This window comes from Xylocopa sonorina, chromosome 11, assembly GCF_050948175.1.
Source record: "Xylocopa sonorina isolate GNS202 chromosome 11, iyXylSono1_principal, whole genome shotgun sequence".
In the NCBI taxonomy this organism is placed as follows: domain Eukaryota; kingdom Metazoa; phylum Arthropoda; class Insecta; order Hymenoptera; family Apidae; genus Xylocopa; species Xylocopa sonorina.
The window spans coordinates 2,875,052-2,897,846 of NC_135203.1; the positions used below are offsets into that span (position 1 = coordinate 2,875,052).

Here is a 22,795-nt window from a genome sequence, read left to right on the forward strand (position 1 = left end):
GTCTTCCATTAATTGCACGAGGATGAATGGCTTTTGAGAATTCTGTTGAGCTATCTGAGGAATCTAACAGTCGCGGTTTGCAAACAGCGTTTAGAGAAACACTTTCGTTTTATTCGTGGAAAATAGTGGACGCAGGTCGACGATGGCGTCGATACTTATCCGCGCCCCATTAGCAAAAGGCGTCTTGCGACGCACGTTTTCTCTGCCCCGGCGAAAAGCTTGTTTGGGGAGTCAACGAGTGTGCAGGTTTGGGAAACGGTTCAAAGACCGTTCCTTTGGGGCGTGGAGCGGATCGAAAGGGGGAAGGAAGGGTAGGTCGGAGAAGAAAGGAGAGCATTTCGATGGAGGATCATCCGGATTCTCTTGTTCGAGGATGAGAACTTGTTCCTTTCTTTTGTGACGGCTACGGTATAACGCGGGAGATCCGTCTTTGGCCGGAAGTACACAATGGCGATGGAAGGAAGGAAGCGGCAGGCGAAAGGGGCGCGATCGTCTTTCTGACCGGAAACGAGGCAATCGCCGCTTAAAAATCGCGCTGCTGTGCGTATACACGATTAAACCCCTCCTCGATCTTTTTCTTCTTGGGTCTCGGGGAATTTCATGACCGTCGAAAGTGGTTAAATCGTTAATATTTAATAACTCGTTGGCCCATTGCCCGTTCTTGCCTTTGAAGGGCCGTGTTATAAATACGTGAAGCGATTCTACGCTAGGAGAGGAAATAGTTTCCAATTACAAAGGGACCCTCTGCCAGAGGTTGGACTTTTGCCATTCCCGAGGGTACTTTTTGCGTTGCCGATCCTCGAAGGTCAGCGTTGGCAGGAGCAATCCCTACAAATATTTGTCGAAGCCTCGGAATCGTAAGACCTTCCTTTTCTTCGTTCCTTCCTCCTTTCTGCGAGCGAGGTGGTACGCAATGTTGATAGAAAATGCAACGCGTGCCGTTGCTTCGAAAACCTGAATCTTTACATTTTATTCTCTTATTTGTCTCATCTGTTGCGAGCTGCATGTTTCATTCGCTTACGAAAGGATCTCGATATAAACATCGCAGACGTAGATCTTCTCGCAACGTCTCAATGATTTGGTCGATTTCGTTCCGTACGATGTCCATCATCCTGACCTGCACGACGTAGCCACGTGTTGGTGACATCACTTCCGGCGCCTGATTTCCTGGTACCGGACGATCGTTGGCGGATGAGAGGAGTTAAGTAGCCGGACACGAGTCCGTGCCTTATCGTTCTCCCACCGCGTTGCGATCCGATCGGGAGCGAACGCCTTCGTTGCTCGCTAATTGTTGAAAACTGGCGTGCAATTAGGAATTCAAACGTTAAACGATAGTCGAAATGTTAAAAGCGCAATGTCACCGGCGCTATCGCGCGAACGCGCCGCCTTGAGAGCCTGATATCTTGCCTAGCAAATGGCGTTTAATTAAGTGGTGAACGTTTTCTTTTTTCGTTGCAGCGTGTGGCGAACCAGGCGCTTACCGTTTCGCCACAGCCGGCAGTAACGGTGGAGGGGCCGGTGTCCAAAATGTCTCCACCAACGAACGACGTGACGAACGGCGTGGTCGCGCCACCCAACACCTTGGCGCTCCGGGTTTCGCCTACGACGAACCCGGCCCTTACCACCAACAACCCGCCGACGCACAAGCGTACCCCGAAGGACTTCATCTTTGGCAAGGCGATCGGCGAGGGAAGCTTCTCCACCGTAAGTGTATTATCTCGTTAACCCGATTAAATGATTAAGAAGCTCCGAATTACACCGGGTGGAGGCGAAATAATGGGGACGAGGAAAAAGTGTCCGCTCCGGCTCGCCGTTGCGATTCCTCTCGAACTTTCCCCTCGTTACGAGGAAAGTTTCTCTCGCACGCGGGCCGAGTGGCAGCCGTCCCTGAAACTTTTTCTGTTTCGCGACAGCCACCAACCCCCTTCACGCCGCTGGGGTATCGATCTAACGAGCGCGTTATTTTTGATCCGTGTCGCAGGTTTACCTCGCCAAAGACATCCACACCGGGAAGGAGTACGCGATCAAGGTGTGCGACAAGCGTCACATCATCAAGGAGAAGAAGACCGAGTACGTGAAGCGAGAGAAGGAGGTGTTGAACATGCTCGCGGGCGCGAAACACTCGTTCGTGCGCCTGTTCTGCACCTTCCAAGACGTTGAAAGACTATACTTCGTCCTATCGTACGCGAAAAACGGTGAGCTCCTGCCGTACATTAACAAAGTGGGCTCGTTCGACATCGAGTGTACCAGGTTCTACTCCGCGGAGATCCTTCGTGCCCTTGAGTACCTTCACGGGTTGGGCATCATCCATCGCGATCTCAAGCCGGAGAACATATTGCTGGACGAGAAGATGCACGTGCTCATCACCGACTTCGGTAGCGCGAAGATCCTCAAGGACCCGGAGACGGCGGTGACGCACACAACCACGGACGACCCGCAGCAACAGCAGCAGCAACAACAGCAGCAGCAGCAGCAACATCCGTACAGAAGGGAGCGCAGGGGCTCGTTCGTTGGTACCGCCCAATACGTGTCGCCGGAGCTCCTCACCGACAAGACTAGCAGAGCCTCCGATCTCTGGGCCCTCGGCTGTATAATCTACCAGATGGTCGCCGGTCTGCCACCGTTCCGCTCGCGGAGCGAGTACATGATATTCCAAAAGATCCTGAAGCTCGAGTACGAGATCCCGGACGGGTTCTGCGAGCTGGCGAGGACCCTCGTCAGTCAGCTGTTGGTGCTCGAGCCATCCCAGAGACTGGGCGCCCAGGACGAGCACGGCGCCGGCTACCCGAGCATCAGAGCGCATCCGTTCTTCGAGGGTGTCGACTTCGAGACCCTCCACGAGCAGACGCCGCCGCCGATATACCCCTACCTGCCTGGTACGTCGGAGAACGAGGAGCTCAGGTCCCAGTACAGGGTTCCCGATCATCTGGAACCAGGCCTCGACGACAAACAGCTGACCAGGCTACTGGGCTTGGGGATTGGCGAGGACGACGACGACGACGACGACGAGGACACCAACGCGGTGCACGAGAAACCCGTGCAGACCACCACGGTCGTCGAGAAGCCGAGGAGACCGAGGACGACGACCAACGCCGACGGTAACATCGCCGATCTGACGCCGGAGGAGACGAAGAACCGGCTGGAGAAGCAACGCGCCTCGAGCCAGTGGGACGTATTCGTCGAGGGCAACCTGATACTGAAACAGGGATTCATTAACAAGAGGAAAGGCCTCTTCGCTAGACGGAGGATGCTCCTGCTTACCACCGGACCGCACTTGTATTACGTCGATCCTGTGAACATGGTGCTCAAGGGCGAGATACCCTGGAGCCCGGAACTTAGGGTCGAGCCGAAGAGCTTCAAGATCTTCTTCGTCCATACGGTAAGTTTATTCTTCTTTCTCTGCTAGACTATTTTCTCGTATCTCTTCCGATTTACCTGAAAACACACAAATTCTTCAGTTACCATTCTTACGAGATTGTATCTCGCGATTAGTACACAGTGCTATTCATATGCCACCTCGATATTGTCGCCACGTTTCTAGAATTCGTTTTCTTCACGTTACAGCCAAACAGAACGTACTATCTCGAAGATCCGGAAGGATTCGCGTTGGAATGGTGTAGAGCGATCGAAAACATGCGAGTCCATTACTACGGCCTGCAGGAGCCCACCGCTTAAATAGAAGACTGACGAACAGATGTCGTTGGACGGAGCGAGACGAAGGGAGGTTTCATCGATGACGGTAAAACTAAATGTCCGCGAGGTGTAATTCACCAATGTATCCATTTGTGGCCAGAGGCGATTATATAATGCGTATATACTATATATATACATATATATATATAGGACCGTTCGTTAGCGTGTAACTCGTCGTTAGGAGAGGTACAGCTTTAGGATAAGTTAGCGATTCTTCTAGCGCGTTAGTAACGCGTTTTGTACAGCTTAGGACAAATTTTCTAGGTAAAAATTCAAATTGTTTATACGTTGTAACACGCGCTCGCGTAACAAGTGTTAGAAGACGTATCGGAATCGTGCAGTTACCGTTCTCTATCCCCTTCATTCTAATTTTCCACCAGTTACGTTTTGCTATTTATCGTTGACGGACCTTGAAGAGGCTGCACGCCGTATCACTGGCACGCGAAATCGCACGCGAACGGAGTAGCGAAATTTTTTAGCCAAGGATTTAGTAGAGCCGTGTATATTCACGGCATGTTACGCGCGCCGCGCCACTTGACGCAACGTCCGTGATCGAGGCCGGCTGGCGAGTCCTACGCCATTTTGGTCACGGAGAAAGGGGGCTAAAGTTGTTCTTTTCGCGGGAATTTCGTCCGTTTAACAATTCATGACGTGTAACCGGGACATCGTGGTCAAAATTTCGACGGGTTAAACCGACGCTTCGTTTCTACTCTTCGACGAGGGGTAAACGGAAAAAGAAAGAGTATATATACGTGGAAACCTAATCGATGGCGAGGGATGGAGGAGACCAGACGTGCATCGATCACTCGTGATGCGTAACGTGGCAGCGTGGATAGGAATTCTGTTCCAAGTATAGCGAAAATTCTAGAGGAAATTATTACGAGCGAGAGATCGACGGCGATGGGAGAGCTAGCAGTAGTTCGTGCGACCGTAGTTTTGCGCTCGCTGTCGGTCTCCGGAGTCTAGGACATCAATTAAATATAGTCGAAGTTAACCAAAAAGTAAAAAAGAAAAAAAATGCAGTGGGGGATAACGTTGCCGCTTTGCAGCTTTAATTAAACCGTTTACGTTGCCTGAAAGGGATTCACGCGGAATTTTTGCGCGTTATTCCGCCGGGTCCCTTGCTCTCTTCATATTACAGTATTCTTCTCGTTGTTCGTTACCCTTTTCCCTCTTCGGTACGTTGTAAATATTAGCGCGATTTCACGAAGAGGCAGGCTTCGTAAAGCATATACTAATTGTATACATAGTTCTATGCAAAAATCGTTGTCCGACCACAGCGTTTTTTCCATTCGTTTCTTAGTCCGTATTTTTCTTTATCGCCGATCTGGCCCTCGCGGACATCGATCGAGGAACGTTTACATAGCCGGGAACTAGAAGGACAACGCGTTTAGATCTTAGATCGGAGAGAGTGAGAGAGAGAGAGTTTAATGATCGTTAATTGGAGAGAGAGAGAGAGAGAAGAGAGGAACATTAGAAAAGTTTGTTGTATAAAGAGTAAAGCAGCGGAGATGGAAAGGATTGTTTTTCTCTCGTGAAAGACTTGACACTTGAATGTGACCCTATCGATTAAGTAGATAGATGATAGAATCGTTTAAAAGAGGATAGCTTTAAGGAGAGTAGTAAACCCGTTTAGATTTTGCGAGATCGTACACGAAAACACATACACCACCACACTCATTGCGTTCAAAGCTATTATCGTTATCGTTCATATTATTATTCTAATTTTATAGTATTTAGTAACTCGCTCTTACAACCGATTATCGTTATCGACGTTAATTAATTATTTTGCCGTATATAAGTATTTTCTTCCCCTTCGTAATTATTGACGTATTTAAGCAAACGATTTTTTGTTCTCCCCCTTAACCGCGATCTTTTCCCTTAATTTATTATCGTACGCCCCCGTACTCGTAATACGTTTATTTATTTCCACTTTTTTTTCTTTTTTTTTTCTTAATCGTTTCCGCGTTAGTAAGAAGAATCACACGCCTCGTTTCTTGCGTAGAGGAGCTCAGACACACAGACTTAGCACTATTACCGCTACCACCACTGCGAATATTATTATTAATACTACTACTGCTACTACTATTATTAATACTACTACTATTACTGTCGCTATTACTATATAACTATTTACTATTATAGCGCGTCGTTGTTGCATACATAGATATACGCATACGTATGCGTGCACGTCGCGTGTATGTACGTATGCACACTTGTTTATAATGCGTTCTATAACTTATCTATTATTTCTATTGTCCTTAGGAGTAACTTTTTAGGGTAGTCCGTGTAAATAATACTGCCGCGGGTTTATCGCCGATCTACCGGGACGCTGTCCGATCAAACCCCGCGCGATTGAATCGTGGCCCTAACTGTACGATAACATCTGTATATTACCTATATATATAAATATTCTATATATACATATATATTATATATATAAAAGTAAATGCATAGATGCATACGGTTATAGAAAATATTTATGAATTGTGAATAGTAGTTAGCGAAATCGTGTATAAACGTAAGTTCGTAAGTTTTAGCCGAACAAGCGCTTAGATTATGATATTTTTGTTGACGTTACCTTCCGCCACGATTCCATAGCGCGGTAGATCATCATCGCGCGTTGTATTATAAACCATCACACCGTTTCACCCTTTCCCCGCGCTCTTCTCGCGACATTTATGAGACTTAAACAGGGTATTCCGAGGGAGATCCGGCAAAGGGCGGTTCGATCGTCGAGGCTGCGACCGCCGCGCGAGTATGCTCGAAATAATGGTGGCTCGTTTACGGGTCGGCATTGTCCTCGTGCCCAGTGGCTTTCCAAAATGACCGCTTTTGGCGTGCCACGTACGGTGCTTGCGGGCGAAAACGGGGCGCGCAAGCTCGACGACCGTTCCACCCTCATCGCCGTTTCTTTCTCTTCGACTATAGTGAGAATCGATCGCGAGAAGACGGTATCCGACAATGTTGTTATATCGCTGATCACAGCCCTCCAACCTCGCTCACCATCCTCGTTAATCCACGAAGAATAGCGTCCCGGTAGCGCGCGAGATAAAGGTGGGATATATAAACGCAGTCTTTCTGTAAAAAGGAAGCACGCTGTCGAGGGCGTTCTCAAAATTGAAGGAGCGTCGTAATTTGTTGTTTGCTTTACCAGGGACACGACGCTTCGATCGTTCACGGCTAAGTCCGATGTTAAAGTTCCTCGCCGTCTCGACGAGCTGCTTACTTTCCCGACGAAAGACTGCGTTTCGCGCCGTGGCATCGATCCTGGACGCCGTTTGAATCGCGGACCGGTGCCACGGTGCACGTATGCGATACCGTTGTTTCCACTGTTGCGAACTTCGCAGGTTCTACGTTTTATGTAGGCGTTGCAAATTTTTTTAGTGGAAACCTTGTGTGTCTTCTCTTTTCCTGAGCGTTCGGCTCCTGTCGGAGGGGAAAAGTGGTCGCTGTAATTTAAATAGTTTTCCGTCGATTTTTTGGAGACTGGTCTTGAGATTCCTAATCCCAAAGGGCGACGCTTTTACCTCCTTTTGTATTATAGTTCACTTAATTCTAGCCGGACTTAAAAATCTCTAGCGCGTATTTGTTGAACGAGGTGTTTGACGCGAAGAAATTTATATATATATATATCACACATATATGTATATTTATACATATACATACATATATGTATATGTATATATATATGTATATAGTTAATTTAAATTATACGCCCACGAGAGAGGGAAGAACGAATACCTGAAAAGAGGCGAGAGAACATGCGTATGTAAAGAAAAGATAAAAAAAAAACGTTTGGATACACTAATGTAAAACTACGCAAGCAATAACAGCAGGGCCTTGCGATTACACAAATGCCTACCGTTTCGGCGTAACTCAAAGACGGTTCAACTATTAATTGCAGTATTACTAAATGTATACAGACTAAAATGCTACACTTACACACGAACACCTACACGAACGGTTTACTTATACACACTAAAATACTTCACATCGGATAAGAAGACTCTGTAAATAGTTAGCACGTAATTGATATTATAGGCGATAAGACCTATTAATATTAACATCAAATTTATTTATAGTAAATTTTCCGAAATACCGTATACTTTGTGTTATTAATCGACACCCGACCGTTCCCATCCTATTATTCGTCATATTTACTCACCGAAGCTCATAGCAGGATTCCCTCTGTGGTAAGTATGTACAGAGTGGTGTATTTATTTACACAATTATATTATCGTACACCGTATATTAATTACAATATTTTAAAATCACCTAAAATAGTGCTCTGGTAACATAAGTGTTAATTATGTCTCATCATGCTAACGTTAAATCGTATTAGGTATACGCAAAAATTATTTTTATTACTCTTTGAATTTATTTATAACACAAGGTATCGCGAAATGTTTCGGTTGGTATATTCATGGTGGTGGTCGTTCATATGTTAATGGAAGAGGCTCTTCTGTCCTGGCAAGTGTACCAACAAATGTTTCTTCAGGTCTGGCATATTTTTTGGTATTGCCGCACACTTGTGACACTTGAGAGGTGTATTCAAGTGCTGCGCGCTTTCTTCTGACTTTAGTTTCTTCAATTCACCTTTCTCTCGCAATTGATTGCAGATGTCTACAATTGAGGAAAGAGAATAGAATCTGTTTTCCGCGATAATAGCAAATGCACCTACATATTTACCTGACGAAGGTAAAAAGAATGGGGTTGTAAACGAATTCCAATGATACTTGGTCTTTAGACAGGGACTATTAAAGTCTGTACTTATTACGTGTAAGTGTAATCTGTGCATGCTCGGTACGGCATGATATCCGATACTACATGAAATAGTATACTTTAAGTGCGTATTAACGTTAACGGCAAACAATAACAAACCGTATATGTACATACAGGAACTCAGAGTTTTGATGTTCCCTGGTTAAGTTCTCCGCAACGCTATGCATGTGTAGCAACAAATCTTCGTTTTCCTTTTTTATATGCCATAGCGACGGGATATCTGCTTTCGGTAGAATCAGATAATGGAACTGGGCCTTTGGATATTTATCTTTAATAACAACTACTTTATCATCCTCTTTTACTCTACTTTCAGGGTCTTCCATAGAAACAAGCAAACCTGTTGCCCAATGATGTTTCTTTGGCGCGGTTGCGTCAGTTAACATTAATTTTGGTTTACGTTTCATTATCGCTTCTTGATTTCGACCTTTTTCTAGGTGGTAACTTTTATTACAATGTATGGTCACACAGCGAAATAATTTTTGTGAAATATGTCCATACTATAAGAGTATAATACTATAAATAGTAAAATACTAAAAATATAAATGACTATGTATTATATGTGACTAGTACTACACAATTCAATAGTGTCGTTATTACATTATAAACTTTCCCTTACTACGAAAGTGAAACAATGCAATAAATATAACAGAAAACAATTGTCGATCTCAAGAGTGCTTACATCGAATTCTAGCAACTTTACACCGAAACAAATTCGTGTACAAACATCGTAGAGGTTATGTTTGCGATACAGCTTGTATTTTGCTCGATACAAAGTGCTAATAAGTAGGAAAGCTGATTAGTTGGTATTTGAATAGCAATAGGCATCACACATGTTCGTAGATCATCACTTCACGCACTATTTAATCTCGTTTTGGTAAAAATCTTAGGAAGGAACTTTAATACGGTTTGACACTTGTATGTGGATCAAACGTCACTAGAGATCGCTTAGTGCGCACGTGCGTACGCGCAAGTACTTAAGTGGCCCTTCAAATTCGAACTCCGTTCAGCGGGAAAGCAAGTAGACAGCTTACCGAATAACTTTAGATTTATTTATTTACTCAAATGGAAGGCAATCGATAAATTTGCAACAAATAAAAATAAATAACACTCTCTCTAGCAATAATTACGTGATCGTTACTTAAACGTACATCATTACAATAAATTCATAGATACTTAACAAAACTTATACCTTTTTCTTATTCGCATGCTCATACAAAATATGTTCGTGTGATTGCATGTATGTGTGTGTGTCCGCGCGTGCGGGTGTTTTCGCGTATTACATATTTTTTTTTTTTACTTTTGTTACTTTCAGTTCAACCGCACGTAGCATATTGTAACGGAGTATATCTCACAAGGACTCTATATACAGACGAGTCTCGTCCCGAAAAAAAATTCATCCGATCGCTTATTTTTTTGTTGCTGTTTAATATATTCATTCGATAACACTTTCATACGTTCGATTATACAAACAAAGACACTTTCACGCGTCTCACGACAGACTATCAGATTCGCACAGCCTGACAAATCAATCAATCAATCATCGCTAGATTTCATGATTCATGATTCGAAGAAAGTGAAATAATTACAGGATTGCAATGCTAAGTAAACGATACTTTGCTGCGGTACGTTAAACGAAAAAAAAAGAAAAAAAAAAGAAAGAAACGAAAAAGATGAGGATCGTACGCTCTATGCTGGTTGATGGCGTTGAATTCGATCGCGTTGTCCGCTCGCTTGCCATCACTTGCACGCGACAAGATTAATCCAAAAAAAAAAAAAAATATCCACGCGTGACGCCTTCAATTCACGTATGATACAATATTTTACAACGCGATGCGAACTTTCTTATTGTCATGGCAACGAGTGATACGATTTTCAATGACGAAGCGAAACGCTTGGCGGCGGCAAGGGGGATTTTTGGCACGAATTTTTATCCCGATCGCGCACCATGTTCTCTCTCCATTAATTCTCGCGTTTCCCATTTGCGCGGTTCGAGCATAAATGCAGAGTTAGTAATATGATTGCGAAGCGATTTCTAATATCCGATCGAACGAACGGAACAGTGGGAATCGGTTTCGTTTTAAATGCACGGATTTCGATTAATCGATCACGTCGATAAGTCGAGGAGAGGTCGATAAGGGTAGAGTAGCGGTTACGGCTCGAGGTAAGCGTCGCGCTCGAGCTTCGTTGCAAATACCGTTTCGCGATTCTGTGTATATTGTTGTTTGTGAATCCTGTGACATTATTTAAAAGACTGCGTCGTAATTCGGGAATCGCGCGCACGGTGAATAATAAAACGCGTCAAGAGTTAGTGCATTGCGAAGGAACAACTGCAAATGAAAGATGCCTCGCGAGTGGTTGTTTCGTTGCATCTTCAAGAACATGGTGTCTCGAGGTCCACGGGATGGTTTTCTATTGTGTGTGAACGTTTGGAATGTTGCGTACTTTTGCTGCTTCTTTGTGCGATACAAGGTAAGCGATGATGGTATATGTGTTTGCTTGCCGAAGTGCCACTTCCTTTCGTGCGAAATAGGGGGATTACACCTAACCTGATTGAATCGACAAAGCATTCCTTTGTAACAAAAAATCTTTAATTATATAAAGTTCATTTGGATCCGTTCATAATAAGAAAAATGTTCCTTTTCTACGATTAAAACAGCACTATTGTCTGTTGTATATAGTGTGAATTAATATATTTTTGATTGGACCGTAACGTCGTACAGGAATGCTTTGCGACTCGATCACGGCATCTCGAGGACAATCGGGAGTCCTAAGTAGGGTATCAATTAGCACCATCGCTGATCACGCACGCTGGCAACGTTTCGATGCACTCACATACATTTTCACGTATTAATCACGCTCGGTAACACTGTACGCATTCACCACTTTCGCTCGTTATTACCGATTTAGGCAGTGCGATCCTTTATCGTTACGTCGACGTACGAAGCCACTTGGTTCTGCGAAGAATGTCTCAAAAAAATGCGAGGCGCTTCCACTGTGCCTTTTGTCCCCGATATGTTTAGCATAGTCACGAGATACAACAGAACTGCTTCCCTTGTACCAATGAGTTTTGGTACGCACGTTTCGAGTTAAACGGAAGTGAGAATAAATCGTGTCCGCTCTTTACAATTTGAGACACCGCGAAACACGAGGCAACACTGGAAGTTTTCAAACGTCCTATCAAAATTCTGAGACGAGTCTTTCTTGGCTTTTGTTCACGTGCGTGCACAAAAAGCGTGGCTCCCGTAAGCTCTGATCTCTTTGCTCGTTTGCCAGTTTGGAAACGTGGAATGTCACAAAAACAACAAAAAGAAAAAAAAAGATTCATAGAGGGGAAACGAAGAAATAGGAGAACCGCACGATACCCTTGACAATCGGTACACCTTTGTCCGCACCCATTCCGACAATTTCTAATGCGATTATTGATTAAAATATATATATATGTAACTTCTAACATCACATGCTCTGCCTTAGAAAAATTATGTATAGCTGTGCGGGAAAGCCGTCGAACTTGCTTCTTCTGGTTTTCCTTCCCTCCACTGTTTTTCTTCTTCTTTTTTTTTAATTAGTTTTCTTCTCGCTCTTCGTCTCTTTGGACGCACTACGGCTTTCAGACTCAGCCTATATGGTATTTTACATATATGCATACGTATATGTATATATATATGCACCTGTATACGTATACAGACGAAAGATTGAGAATCACAGCAGTGTAAGCCAAAAAATAAAAAATTGTGTTCAGTTGTGAACAATTACTTCAAAATTGCACCAAATCGATACAATACCCAAATTGATGAAAATAAAAAAATATAAAACGATTGACTCTTTTTCCAAGTATTAATTTAAAAACATAAATTGTGTATGTTAAAATGTAATCGGCATACACCGCTATGATAGTTTCTCGTGCATATAGGTATATACTTGTATTTTACGACTGTTAAAGTATATCTTAGTCTCGTAGATAACTATCCCAATTGAATATTGTTTTGAGTTTTGGAAGGGTGAGGGGTCGAGGGTGAGTTAAGGCTGGGAAGAGGGGAAACATACGAGAAAAACGCATACGCAGCTTTCCCGTTTTACCTGTTTTGTTTCGTTTTTTTTTTCTTTTAACACACACGCTATTCGCAGTTATTAAAACTCAAGCAACACACGACTTGCAGACTGGATAGTAGAAACTAGCTAAAAACGCTCGTAAGGAGATTCTTTGGAGAATTTTGAAAACCATTCGTCGTTGTCGTCTTATTACCGGTTATGTGACGCATTTCGCCGTTTCGTTGGCGAGACTCGTCTACATTAGACACCTTTACTCTGTTCATCCGTTCCACTCGAACGATCGATCGATAAGCACGGTATCCGTTTTCAATTTAATCTACCCCCGAGTCATCGATCGACAAGATCTCGAGCAGCAGCAATTAGAGAAAACGTATCGTCGCGATAGCGATCGATCGATCCTCGCGAAACGACTGAACTGCAGTTGCCGTGCATTGGTTCTCATACTGACCAAGGAAGACAGAAGTATACGTGCACTGGCGGAAATTATTCTCTCTATTTATAAAACCCCTTAGAAACGATTGCTTCGTGGTCTCTCTCTCTCGTTGTCCACGCTACGATCCTCTCTTGCGATTGTGCACCATCATTAAATTATACTCACATAGAAATTTCAATTTTCGTGAAAATTGTATAGCTATTCTTCTTCCATAAGAAGGTCCTCCGCTTGAGAAGCGTAAGTTCTGCGCGTAAGTACGATACGTTCAGTGTCTCGCGGGAAACCGCATGGAGCCGCTGGAGAACAATGTCAGAGGCAAGTATCTGCGAAACGATTCGTAAAAATGCACCAAAAAAAAGAAGAAAAAAAAAAAAAAAAAGAAAAAGTCACAGACTAATCACAACACACTGGTGTAGCACTTAGTCGTCTCTGTGCTTCGCAAGATCTTCACGTTCCCCGTTTTTGACCGCGTGGGATTAAGTACACAAGGCCGAGCACCGCGCAAGGATCTCGGGCTAGGTCGCGAAGTCGACTTTGTCCCAGGTTAGCGACAAGTCGGAGGACATCTTGAAGTCCGGGTCCTCCATGTTGAAGAGATCGAACGGGTCCTGGCTGCTGGCTAGCAGCGGGTCGTAGATGTCCGTGCCGCTCGACAGACTCGTGGGCGGCATCGGCTGATGATTCGACACGGTCGTGGGTGCGTTCGGAGGAGATTGCGGCATCAGGGAATCGAGCCAGTCCGAGTCATCCATGTCCATGGGCATGTCGCCGATGTCCATCAGCTCGGGTGGCGCTTCCATCTTGACTCCCAAGTCGCACTCCAGTTGGCTAAAGTCCATTGTGTCTAGGGTCTCGAGGTCTAGCTCAAGTTCCTGAAACAACAAGGTTATGCAATACTGTTTCCATCAAATAATAGAAAGGGAATTACATTAACGAGAACATCGGGAGGGACGCTGTGGTACAATCTCGTCTCGACTTGTCTTTGATTCCCCGTGGGTGATCTTGCTTACATTTCTTCTTCAATTTCTACGTTATCATTGACGAAAGTAACAATTCTTAGACCGTATCGTGATCGTGCAAAGAGTAGAACGTAATGCGATCGGGCGTACCTTAAGGTCCAAGTTCGCGTTGTCCGACGACGTAACTTCTTGGGGCGGTTGAGGATCAGGCGACGCTTGCTGGGCCGACTGGGGGCTGAGCAACATCGCGGCGTCCAGGTCCCCTTCCGAGGTAAGCAGGTCTGTGCTGAACGACGTGATCTCTTCCTGCTGCTGTAGCTGTTGCAACGAGGTTGGTAGTTGAATAGAGAAAGTCGCCAGAGGCAAAGGTGGCGGTGGCGGTGGCGCTGGCGCCGGTGAACTCACGCAATCGCTCTGCGACACCTCCATCGCGATCGGGCTGATCGGACTGATCGGACTAGCAGCGGTGAAAACCAACGAGTGCGTTTGACTGTCCGCTGGCGCCGTGAACACTAGGTTCTGCGGAAGCTGCCTGTTCGGGATCGTCGGGGTCGATGGGTCCTGCGCAGCGCTCGGTGGTAACTCGCCGTTTTTTATCAGAATCTCCAACACATCGTCCACGACTTGACTCTTGATGTGACTCTTTTGGACTGGCTCAAGCTTCACCTGTATTAGTGGTTCATCGAATCGTTATCAACAAATTGTTCGACTCAAGTTACACTTGTGCCTAGGCTACTGCTTTACTGAACTTATCGAAGAGGTAACAATTTAAGTGGTTTATGTTCGTGGGAATACACTCGTACTACATCCGTGTCTTTTGAGTCACATTTACACACGATGAATTTTAGTCATTGAATTATATGCGCATTCATACCACGGCCCTTGCCACGTATCGATTCTCAATTACATACGATTGCACACATTTGATCTTATCTTCGATGCATTCTCGTTACAACAAACTGTTACTCGATTCAAATACTTCCCATTCGCACCTCACGTTATGTTGCAATTTTACCGAATCGTAGTTATTGTTAAAGGTTTAACTAAACTCTGTTAGCTGATTGAATCCGTTGAGACACGAATGCAACATTTTAGGGACGAAATGTATGCTTACCTTCAATAGTTTCGTAGCTTCGTCGTACTGAGGTGGCGGTGGTTTCCCATCCTCGGTGGTTGCGGTTTGCTGCTGTTGTTGCTGCTGTTGCTGTGCCTGCGCCTGCGCCACTAAGGCACTTAGCAGCGAATTATTCAGTTTAGTAGGTTTCGGTAAGTTGAAAACTATCGCAGCAGGAATTTGCACGGTCGCACTGTTCTTCGTCTGATTCTTCTTGTTGTTGATCGCTGTCAACGCGGAGGAGTCCAGAATGGCAGTAGTATTATTCGGCTGTGCCTGCAAGAACGCAGCCAAGCTAGCTTTCGCGTTCAGCTGCTGGAACGTAGCGTGTTGCTGCTGCGTTTGCTGCTGGGACTGTTGCTGTTGCTGCTGCTGCTGCTGCTGTTGGTGTTGTTGCTGCTGCTGTTGCAAATGCTGCAACTGCTGCATGTGATGCGCCAGCTGCTGTTGCTGCATCTTGTTCTGAATGTGTTGCTGCAACACCAGCTTCTCAGCGTGGACCGTAGACGGTTGGGTCTGACGGATCTGTTGAAGCTGTTGCTGAGACTTGAACAATTCACGTTGCAACTCCTCTATCCGCTTTCTCTGCTCTTTGATTATGTCGTCTCCTGAAACACGGACTATATCGTGAAAACACCGACGTGTGTTGTGTTGCGAGAGGTTCATTAGCTGTTCGAAAACTGTGCTATTGTACAGAACACCCTCTAACAATTACACCGCGCGGTTAACGTACGCGTAGTCCCAATTCGTTGCTTATTCTCGCGTCTAACTGGCAGTCTAATAATTATAGAGCGACGAAAGAAATTGTTCGCGCGTTTAATTTCGTTGAAACGAATACGATGGCGGTTGCTTGTTCAAGTACCTGGAGGACTGGACGGGTCGTCGTGCTCGCTGCCGTGCGGCGAATCCGTCCGTGGACTGTTCGGCTCGTCCTTGACGGCGAAGCCGGGACTCTTGGCATGGGAGCTAGACTCGTCGGATGTCACTAGCCCGGGGGTGTCCATCAATATGTGGCCCATGTGCGTCACGTGCGGTCCATTTGAGCTAGACGTCGAATTACCGCTAGACGACTCCGTGAACGGCTTCAATCTCTCGATCAGCTGTGGCTTCGAGCCAGACACCGGTAGATTTCGACGTTTCAGTTCCACTTTGAGATCGCTTACTGAAAAGATCAACATTTATCCCGGTCAGTCATTGGTGTCGCTCTGCGCTATGTTTCTATCGTCTATTCTGGTCGATAATTAATCGGCCTCTTAACTCGTTTCAACGTGCTCATCATCGGGTGTTCAGAAAACAAGGAACGTCGCTACAGCGACACAGAGCAGAAAAGAAATTGAACTTGAAGGATAATAGAAAAGAAAACGTACAATAGAGAAAGAGGAATATTAAGGAGGAGGGGTTTCGAGTGGTGAGTTTACCTTTCATATCCTCGAGCTTGCCCAAAGGCCTCAAGGGGGGTTGCTCCGAGGGGTTGTTCGAGGAATTCGAGGGCGCAGGACTCGGCGCGTTGAGGCTGCTACCGCTGTTGCTGCCGGCGTCACTGGCGCCGCTGCTATTCAGGGACAATGGCTTTTGTGCTGCCGGTAGAATGATCTGGGGATACTGAATAAGAGAGAGAACAGTGCCGAATTACGCAACGTTCGAACGTTCTGCGAGGTTCGAGAGAGCCAGGTTGTACGTTAATTACATAAAACAACCGTTCGAATCGTGTAACCGCTACGTGGCCTCGCAACACGGGGCCGGCCGATCTTCGATTATAAATTTAGACGTAATAACGTGATTGCTATGCAAATTGCTGGGGAGAAAGCACGTTAGCGTTAACGAGACACATCCGGTTGAGATTCGCCCGGTTCGCTCGAGTGTTGCTAACGAGCGTGGAAAGTGGACGTTTTATAGCATTTCTATTTGCCTGGCGCGATCACTTTCATCAAGGTGTGCGCGTGTACCTTGTGCTGCCATTCGAGCTGCCACTGGAGGAAGAGCTGCTGCTGCTGCAGAAGTAACTCGTAACTGGTCTCGCCGGGCGGCGCTGAACCGAGGCCGGAAGTCGTCGACGAGACAGAGGTCTTCTGCGCGTTCGGCGGGCCCTGGCAACAGACATCGTTCAACGTCAGTCGATATTAATCACCACCGGCGAATTAAAGGAGGCTTGGCGTCATCCGTTCCTAGATTAACTTAATTGCTTAATCGCAGAATCATTCGGAACAACGTTGCTTCACCATCGAATTACATTTGCGTATTCGTTCCTTCGATCGATTCACGTTCTCACGTATGATACAACGGAAGTTAGTCGACGCAACGCCCTTCTACACGTTTCAATCGTTCCCACGAGAACGCATCGACGAGAAAAAGTTAGCGTTAACTCTGAAAAATGAAGTTAAAGGTCAAAGAGAATCGGCTACGTAGGAGAATCCCAACGCTCCTCTGATAAATGATACATCAAGATGTTTCCTGCACCCTCATTTGCACGCCCGTTCCCGGTTCGCATTCACGCGGACTACGCCATATCCTGAATGTTTCGGGAGCGTGGTCCGAGCCCTTGGCACCTATCGTGGTCCTCTCTGGTCCCTGGGCCCCTCTGTTCCACCGTCCCCGAGTCGCGAACCGTTCGGACCCCCTTGGAACCGCTTCTTCGCCGTTACCTGGCTTCCTCGCTCTTAGGTGCAATTAGCGCTCGAATTACTCAGAGCTAACGAGGTGGGTCCCCGGACCGCAGGCCCTTCGAAAGATCGCGAGAGTTAATCACCCGATACGATCTCCTTCTGCGCGTCTCTCTTTGCTCCTTGCTTGTATAGAAGAAGAGGGAGGGATCGCTCCCTCGCGGGCTACGGGAGCCGAGATTTACCGGCCGTCCGTATCCCTTTTTACTTTACTTTTACTCCGTCTACGCTTCCTCCTTCCCCTCAACCCGCTACGATACCTTTTTTTCCTCTCTTTGCCCATTCTCGTTCGCTTCTTTTTCTCCTCCCAGCCGTTTTTTGCCCTCTGCGAGCGCGTCTTGGACTTTTTTTCAGGTTCCTCTTTGTCTCTGCTCCCCCTTCGTTCTAGCTCCATTTTCTTTCCCTCTCATCAATTTTTGCTATCGTTCCTCGTGTACTTGATACACGACTACTTGCTCTTCTAGCTTTTTTTCTTTGTTCATCAATTTTTAACGCTTTTTTTTAGGTGTCGTTTGTTCCATGGAATAACCAGTGACTAGTCTATTTTTTACTGTAGACGAAGTGTGGCACGTCCGAGTTTTGACGTAGCTCTCGCATTTACGAATTTATATGAAAATAATTAATCGACGTCAGCATGGTCCTCCCATAGACGTCGACTGTAGTCGTCGTTGAGAGCGAAAGGGGAGGATGAGCATTTAGTATACGAGAAGTTACTTTACGTACTCGAAAATGTACCCCAATTTAACCTCGCATAGCCGAATGTTGTAACGAGGCGTGCCGTGAAACGTTACGCGCGGTTTTTACTTTCGCGCATCCGGGTTTCAGCGTTTAAGTAATATATTTGCACCTTACGGACGGTAAAAGCCGCGCGTTCACGCCCACCATCCAGAAATATAAACAGAATCAAGAGTGAAAGTAGTCAAGGCTTCGTGTATCCTGTCGTTGCACCATTTATATGCCATCGATGTAATCGACGCAGTGCAAATAACACGCAAAAGGAATTACTATCGAAGATCCAATAGGGAAGCACGTGTCGCATAGTGGGTCGCAACCCTCTCGAGAAAAAATGTCTGGCGGAAGAATTATTGGCAGGTCCCTGTGGGGAGAGAATAAAAAGGACTCACTTTGTACTCGTGGAACTTGATGGTACGGGTCTTAGGTTGGCTCTTGGTCTTCGACTTCTTCCTGTTCTTATCCTTGCCGGGCGCGTCGCTCCTCTGGCACGTGGTAGCGGCTATGGGGCTTGGTTGCGGCCTGGGGGTGATGGCGGCCGGCGGTGGTGCCGGTGGCGACGCTATCGAGATATTGGAAAGGGGACTCAGGCTGGACGTGGTTGAACCCAAGGACATCGGACTCGGCGCCGGCGCCAGTGGAAGGAGGGTCGTCGATGGTCCGTTTGTCTGACTCGCCTGTTAACAGAGACCGTTTTGTCCTTTTTTTATCACCGTGGAATCCTCGACTAATCAACTGCAACTGCACTTCCCTGCGTCTACAATTTATGAGCAGCGTTAAACGTCCGGACGTAAAACTGTTCTTGTTTTAATTGACAACGCCGTTTCGCGTTTGACGATCCCGGGCGTCTCTCTCTTCCGAGAGGACGCCATTATGGTCCATCTGTATTTACAGCACTGCTCGTAATTGGCTCGCCGGCAACTCGGTTACAACAATCGATGAAACAATTATTCGAGTGGAATAATCCATGAAGATTATCGAAGAAACCTTTATTTCGAGTTTGATTCGAGCGATCACGAGCAGTACCATGGATCGATCGATAAATCATCTGGAAATACTCGTTCCCAATGCGCTCACCTGCGTGGATGCATGCTGCTGGTTATGTTGAGCCTGCTGCTGCGACTGTTGCTGTTGCTGTTGCTGCGAGCCGACAACGGTGTTGCACAGCTCCGCGAACGTTTGTATCGTATTCGACTCTTTCGAGGCTTGTTGAAACACTGGCGACGTGGACGATACAACCACGGCACCGCCGGTTGTTGGAATACTAAGGGAAACTGTAACTATCCCCGCCGAGGCTGCCGCAGTCTCTAACACGTCCGATCGGGACTCTAGCTGCGGCGAGGGTGCACCTTCTGAACTCTGTGAGTCGTCCTCGAAGGTGATGTAGTGGTCCGGGTGCTGGGGCTTCGTTACTTGGCCCTCGCAGGTGGCCTTGAAGGGAATGTGGCCCTCTGCAAGTGGACAGCCACGATTATAGAACAACTTTCTCATCAATAATTCGTTGCAGTTTCGTTAATAATTTATGTTCTTGCCAATGTTGTTACGTGAGGTTGTTGGCTAATTAACGATTGGCTACACCTGTGTCTCTTTTTACAAGTTTTATTTACTTTCATGCGACGGTTTTTAAAAGTCATAAAAATCCATCCCCTTGTGTCGATGTACAGCACAGCGCAGCTGTGCTTGCTTTTTTAATCCTCCTAAACGCATACAGCAAATATACTAATTGGCTGTCGGTTACTCGTAATTAATCGCACAAATGAACGATCACTTTTTTGCACGGTACTCATCCACCGTGTACAGAATGACACAGGTGCGCGCATATCTTACCGAGGGGAAAGTCAAGAATTTTGTACGTACATTTTTATAGTCGTAATAAAGTAACAAAGGATGCATCTCTGTGGTAATGGAATATCAGAAAGAAGCGCGAGCGTATTAATTTCGATCAAAACGTTCGGAGAACACGGCAACGTTCACCGGCCGTTGGGAACGCGCGGTGCGTTCCACGCATTCGCATCGCTCAAAAGCGCAACCCTCGAAAACTGCTCCCTATTATTCATCAGGCGATAACGACGTGCTCTTTTACGAACGTCTACTAGGATATCGATCAAGATCGCGGCGAGGTGGGCTGGGATTGATGCATGCCACTCACCTTTGACCGCCCTTTCAATGGGCTCCTCCGTGTGGAGAATATTCTTCTGGATGAGCTCGAGCGGTCCAGGTCGATGACTGAGCTGGTCGTTCAGCTGGTCGGCTAGCCTGGCCTTCTTCAACATCCGTTGCCTCTCGGCCAGGCTCGGGTCCACGTGACCTACATCCTCAAGGATATGCTGCCTGACCAGCTCCTCCCGGCCCGGTCTCTGCTGGATTTTCGCCTTCAGCAGATCACCGGTTTTCGCCCGCTCCAACTGCTTGCGTTGCTCGTGGAACGCCGGTGGTGTTTTCAAAGCTGTCGCAACAGAGACGGACACTCGTTAGGTTTCCAAGTAAACGGCGACGATCATTCCGTGGACATCAATTTCTCAGACTAATTATATTACATTCCCGGTAATTTGCTCCACGTGGCGGTAAAAGTCGCGACTACCGTTGTCACGGTCGCGTGAAACTTTTTCGCGGTGGGTTTTTTACGTAACGTAAAAATCGTGGCTTTTACCAGCTTATGCAAACGAACCCATACGCGACGGTGACGTTGGCGACCGACTCGATGCAGCGGGCAGTCAGCTTCTTACGCGCTCTCGTCGAAATTAACGGGCGAAAATACACGTTTAGAAATTTGAGGAACTCGTTGAGGAGGTCGCGCGTCCCCTCGATTCCATCGTACGAAAGTATTCCAAGAATCGGACCGATCGCTCGAAGGGACGCTCTTTCCTTTAAGGATCGTTGGAGAAAAAGTGCTCGGGCCACGTTCTCTCGCGGCGGAATTAAATCTCGGCCGCGATATACGGCCCGGAAGATTTTATCTTCCGCGGGGGACATTTAAATCACGGCTCGCGGCGGTATGCGACTACTTTCATCGAGCTTTCCTCGAGCTCGTCGATAGCGGAGAGGATCGCGCGGCGAACGCGAAGGGCGCGGTCTAATAAAAGAACCCGGGGCCCGTATGAAAAAGCACTTTCGAAGCTTTTAGGGTGTCCTCCGACGCGCATGCTGTACGCATCAATTTCCGGGACGATGGCCGCCAAAGGTCTGCTTCGCGTGGCGTCATTTCGGTGTCAACGTCAAACGACTCATTGCATTCCACCACGCCATTAAGTCCCCGGATAAATGATCCCCGAAGCGTTTCGTTTCCCTCTACGCGAGCACCCCGCGCCACTATTTCCGTACCGCGCGCCGCAGTTTCGTTCGCACGGAATGAAAGGCTCTCGAGAGAGCCACCGACGCGCGCCAACGTGGCAATGGAAACGTGGAAATAAGCGGCTCGTAGCCGCGGTAAATTATCGCGTACCTTAATTCCGATCGCGGTCACCGCGACACCGCGCCCAGTCCCGCGGTTTACACGTGCCGCAGCTATGCTCATCATCGCGGAAGATGGAATTTTCGGCGCGTATTCCTCGCGCAATTCTGAACTTTCAAACGAGCGATGAAGAAGCTCTATTCTTGGACGAGATATTAATTGTAAACAGGAGAATAGTTGCAGCGATTTGCTCGACGATGATATAAAGAGCATTGTTCGATCGTACGAACGCAGCATGGTAGCAACGCTCTTTAGAAGCGCGGAACTCGGTGAACCGCGAATCGAAAACGCCGCTCGCAAAGGCGGCTTGGTGGTGAACGTACACGTATACAGTTGGGACCGTTGGTAGGAAATGCTAAAATTAGCCGAACGAGTCGATTTAATTAGGCCTTTCCAACATCCTCGAGCAATGGCTCGCGGCTTTTGTCTCACCCACGCGCGCTCCTAGCGAAGCCTAGCCGCGGGTGTATCGATTGTACGCGCGAGCCAGCTGTGACCCACTTGTCTAGTTTCTATCGAGACGCGCGTAAATCACCGGCCAATGGACACGCACAGAACCGACAGACCTCGGGTTCTTGCGATCATAAAAACAAACGATGCGCTCGTCGTAGCGGTCGCTCGCGGATTTCGTCCAATAAATTCCCATCGCCGTGGAACTTTATCGTTCGCGTCCAACTGCGTCCCGATCTTCGTACTCTCTCGTCGTCGCTCGCGATATTTACGGGAAATTGCCGTGGCGACTACCAATCCTCGAACGTGTGCGTGTCTCGATTTTCATGCAAATGGAATCGTTCTGTTTTCGGTGAAAGTGGCCAAGGCGCATCGCGTCCGCGTCTTCTAAATGTTTCTCGCCCGCACCGATAAAAATTAATGCGCGCCGGGCTCCTGCGAGCAACGATACGGTAACTGCAAGCCAAA

General features: G+C 46.8%; 4 protein-coding genes across 15 annotated transcripts in view; 2 read left to right on the forward strand and 2 right to left on the reverse strand.

Moving 5' to 3' along the window:
* Positions 1 to 4,457, forward strand: part of Pdk1 (Phosphoinositide-dependent kinase 1) — a 420,953-nt gene extending 416,496 nt beyond the window's left edge. For all 6 annotated transcript variants that reach the window (XM_076905028.1, XM_076905030.1, XM_076905029.1 and 3 more), the window contains 3 exons: positions 1,459 to 1,704; positions 1,982 to 3,379; positions 3,565 to 4,457. In XM_076905028.1, the coding sequence (XP_076761143.1) occupies positions 1,459 to 1,704; positions 1,982 to 3,379; positions 3,565 to 3,675 (1,755 nt within the window). In that variant the 3' untranslated portion in view covers positions 3,676 to 4,457. The remainder of the gene's footprint in view (positions 1 to 1,458; positions 1,705 to 1,981; positions 3,380 to 3,564) is intronic.
* LOC143429400 (uncharacterized) overlaps positions 1 to 22,795 on the forward strand; it is a 381,903-nt gene that overhangs the window by 31,634 nt on the left and 327,474 nt on the right. The gene's annotated exons all lie outside the window — the stretch shown is intronic.
* Aptx (aprataxin) lies at positions 7,726 to 9,387 on the reverse strand. Of its 2 annotated transcripts, none has more exons than XM_076905074.1 (4): positions 8,816 to 9,387; positions 8,593 to 8,746; positions 8,386 to 8,519; positions 7,726 to 8,319 (listed from the first exon to the last, which is right to left on the reverse strand). In XM_076905074.1, the coding sequence occupies exons 1-4, from the start codon at positions 8,880 to 8,882 to the stop codon at positions 8,141 to 8,143; spliced, it is 534 nt and encodes a 177-aa protein (XP_076761189.1). In that variant the 5' UTR covers positions 8,883 to 9,387; the 3' UTR covers positions 7,726 to 8,140. The 2 variants fall into 2 exon arrangements, with proteins under 2 accessions (XP_076761189.1, XP_076761188.1); XM_076905073.1 differs by having other exon boundaries at positions 8,593 to 8,975; positions 9,158 to 9,385.
* The window catches only part of LOC143428725 (uncharacterized), a 214,662-nt gene continuing 203,460 nt past the window's right edge, over positions 11,594 to 22,795 (reverse strand). For 3 of the 5 annotated variants that reach the window (XM_076903783.1, XM_076903786.1, XM_076903787.1), the window contains 9 exons: positions 20,576 to 20,872; positions 19,504 to 19,877; positions 18,819 to 19,103; positions 16,981 to 17,121; positions 16,453 to 16,636; positions 15,897 to 16,196; positions 15,035 to 15,654; positions 14,071 to 14,586; positions 11,594 to 13,833 (listed from right to left, as the gene is read on the reverse strand). In XM_076903783.1, coding sequence (XP_076759898.1) covers positions 13,477 to 13,833; positions 14,071 to 14,586; positions 15,035 to 15,654; positions 15,897 to 16,196; positions 16,453 to 16,636; positions 16,981 to 17,121; positions 18,819 to 19,103; positions 19,504 to 19,877; positions 20,576 to 20,872 — 3,074 coding nt within the window. In that variant the 3' untranslated portion in view covers positions 11,594 to 13,476. The remainder of the gene's footprint in view (positions 13,834 to 14,070; positions 14,587 to 15,034; positions 15,655 to 15,896; positions 16,197 to 16,452; positions 16,637 to 16,980; positions 17,122 to 18,818; positions 19,104 to 19,503; positions 19,878 to 20,575; positions 20,873 to 22,795) is intronic. The other 2 variants (XM_076903785.1, XM_076903784.1) reach the window with 2 other exon arrangements.